This window comes from Phaethon lepturus, unplaced genomic scaffold (assembly GCF_000687285.1).
Source record: "Phaethon lepturus isolate BGI_N335 unplaced genomic scaffold, ASM68728v1 scaffold20257, whole genome shotgun sequence".
In the NCBI taxonomy this organism is placed as follows: Eukaryota; Metazoa; Chordata; class Aves; order Phaethontiformes; family Phaethontidae; genus Phaethon; species Phaethon lepturus.
Window position 1 is genome coordinate 17,182 of NW_010554325.1, and position 1,965 is coordinate 19,146.

A 1,965-nucleotide genomic window follows, 5' to 3' on the forward strand; every position below is an offset into this window, starting at 1 on the left:
GGAAGACGACAGCCGGCCTTCCTCGGAGAGTGCGGCTGAGGACACTGCTGAAGAGCTGGCACCAGCAGAGGCGGTGAAGCCGGGTGAGGACAAGGTGAGCACGCCAGAGCTGACGTGAAGCCTTGTGCTCTTAGCTTGTCCATCTCTGCCTGCCGTGCCTGCCCCTGGCAAAATACTACCCGCTCCCAGCGGGCATCGGGGTGGCCATGGCATCTTCCTCTTCACATCCGTTTCCACTGTTTTCCTTTATGACAACCTCCATTTTCCCAGAGCTCTGGATTCAGGTGGTTTGGCTGGTTTCGGTCAAAGCCCACCAAGGAAACCTCTGCCAAAGCCATGTCTGAGACAGCCCCGGACTCCCCCACGCCGGGACCGCAGGTAGGGGACACAAGGCTGTCCTGTCCCCGGGTGACACCCAGGGTACAGCTATGAGGATGGGTGACCTGTCTCCCCCATCATCCACTATTTCTGCCTCTGTTCGCATGCCAGCGGCTGTGCCATTGCACTGCGCTTCATGTCTGTAGCCACTCTGTGCAGGGACAGAGCGGGACCAGGAGCCCTTTTAGCCTGGAATTGAATCCTTGATTAATAATAATTGTAAATTTATGAAGCCTCTTTGATCTGGGATGTTCTCTGAGAGCTCAGCAAACTCTGAGGGGATCACTCGCCCTCCACCAGAGCGGAAAGCAGCAGCTGCAAGCGGCACCGCTCCAGCAGGTTTTAGGAGCTGAAGGGAAGGAAAACATATTTAATTGGAAGAGCAGCTGAGACAGGGAAGCAGCGGGGAGAGGGAAGCAGCCATGCGTTGTTACCCCAGTCCTGGCTGAGTCCTCGGGGTGTCACATCCCCAACCGCAGCTGGATGGTGGGCTTGGAGGCAGATGTTGGAGCGAGATCCTCTCCTGGAAGTTTTCTCCTGGTTGAGAATGACCCTACAGTGCCTGGAGCAGGAAATGTTGGGATATGCTTCCAAAACTAGCAGGAGATGAGGAACAGAGGGTGACGCGTGGACCCTGGATGGCCACTTATACTGTACACAGGCTTGGTGTCCAGCCTCCCGCCTAAATTTAAGCTCTCTGGGCAGTTTAGCTTTGTGTCGGGGTTGCTTCCCCTGACCCTGTAGCCCCTCCATAGCTCGGTTGCCTGCAGCTCTTGGGGTACCTCTCCAGCAGGATGGGTGCAGAGAGGTACCCCCGAAATGCGGTGTAGTATCTGGTGCGGAGGTCTGCTCTCCACGCAAGGAGCTTCTGCCCTAAAGGGGGTGGATGTGGTTTCAGGAACAGACCTCGCCATCCCCACCCGACGCCCCTCTCACAGCTGAGACAGGCCCTTCGGCTCAGCCTCCCTCCAGAAACCACGGTAAATGCCGTGCGGGTCCCCTCGCCCCTTTCCCTGTCAGCCTCTTAGAAGATGCTCCTCTGAATTTTAAGGTTTATTTTGGTTGCAGGAGGAATGCAAGGTGAAAATACCTTTGCTGTTACTGCAGTGTCCGTTGGGATGAAAGGCTCGTGGGACATGGATGGTGGGGAGGCAGCGGGAGAGCAGGTGAGGAGAGGAGGGAGGTGTGATGGGGTGTCCAGGGCACCTCTCTGCTCGGGGTGGCTCTGAAATTGGGGGGGTGGCTGTTAAGTTTTTCTCCCTTCACCCCTTCCAGACCGGTTCCCATGGATCTCCCCCACCAGTGGGCACAGTCCCGCTCTTCAACCCTGTGCAGGTGTCTCAGGTGAGAGCATCTTCCTGGCGTGTGGCTGGGTAGGGCTGGGGGGGGCTCTTGGCTTTGGGGGTGATGCCAGACTGCCCGCGATCTGCTAGGGGCAGGGGGACACAGGGGATACCAGCCCTGGGTATAAAGGTTTGGTGTTCATAAGAAAATTAACTGGGGGAGGATAGTGGTGGGGGGGGTGTGATGGAGAGGGAAATGGGGCAGGGGGTGCTTGTGGCTGCATCTTGAGCACAGCAGGTCTGC

At 57.4% G+C, this 1,965-nt stretch overlaps 1 protein-coding gene across 1 annotated transcript in view; it reads left to right on the forward strand.

Annotated features, from left to right (window-relative positions):
• Positions 1-1,722, forward strand: part of SEC16B (SEC16 homolog B (S. cerevisiae)) — a gene marked incomplete at its 3' end in the record, with an annotated part of 18,358 nt that extends 16,636 nt beyond the window's left edge. The window contains 5 exon segments of the mRNA XM_010291823.1: positions 6-94; positions 271-378; positions 1,277-1,358; positions 1,447-1,544; positions 1,654-1,722. Of these exon segments, the coding sequence (XP_010290125.1) occupies positions 6-94; positions 271-378; positions 1,277-1,358; positions 1,447-1,544; positions 1,654-1,722 (446 nt within the window).
• Positions 1,723-1,965: the final 243 nt, after the last annotated feature.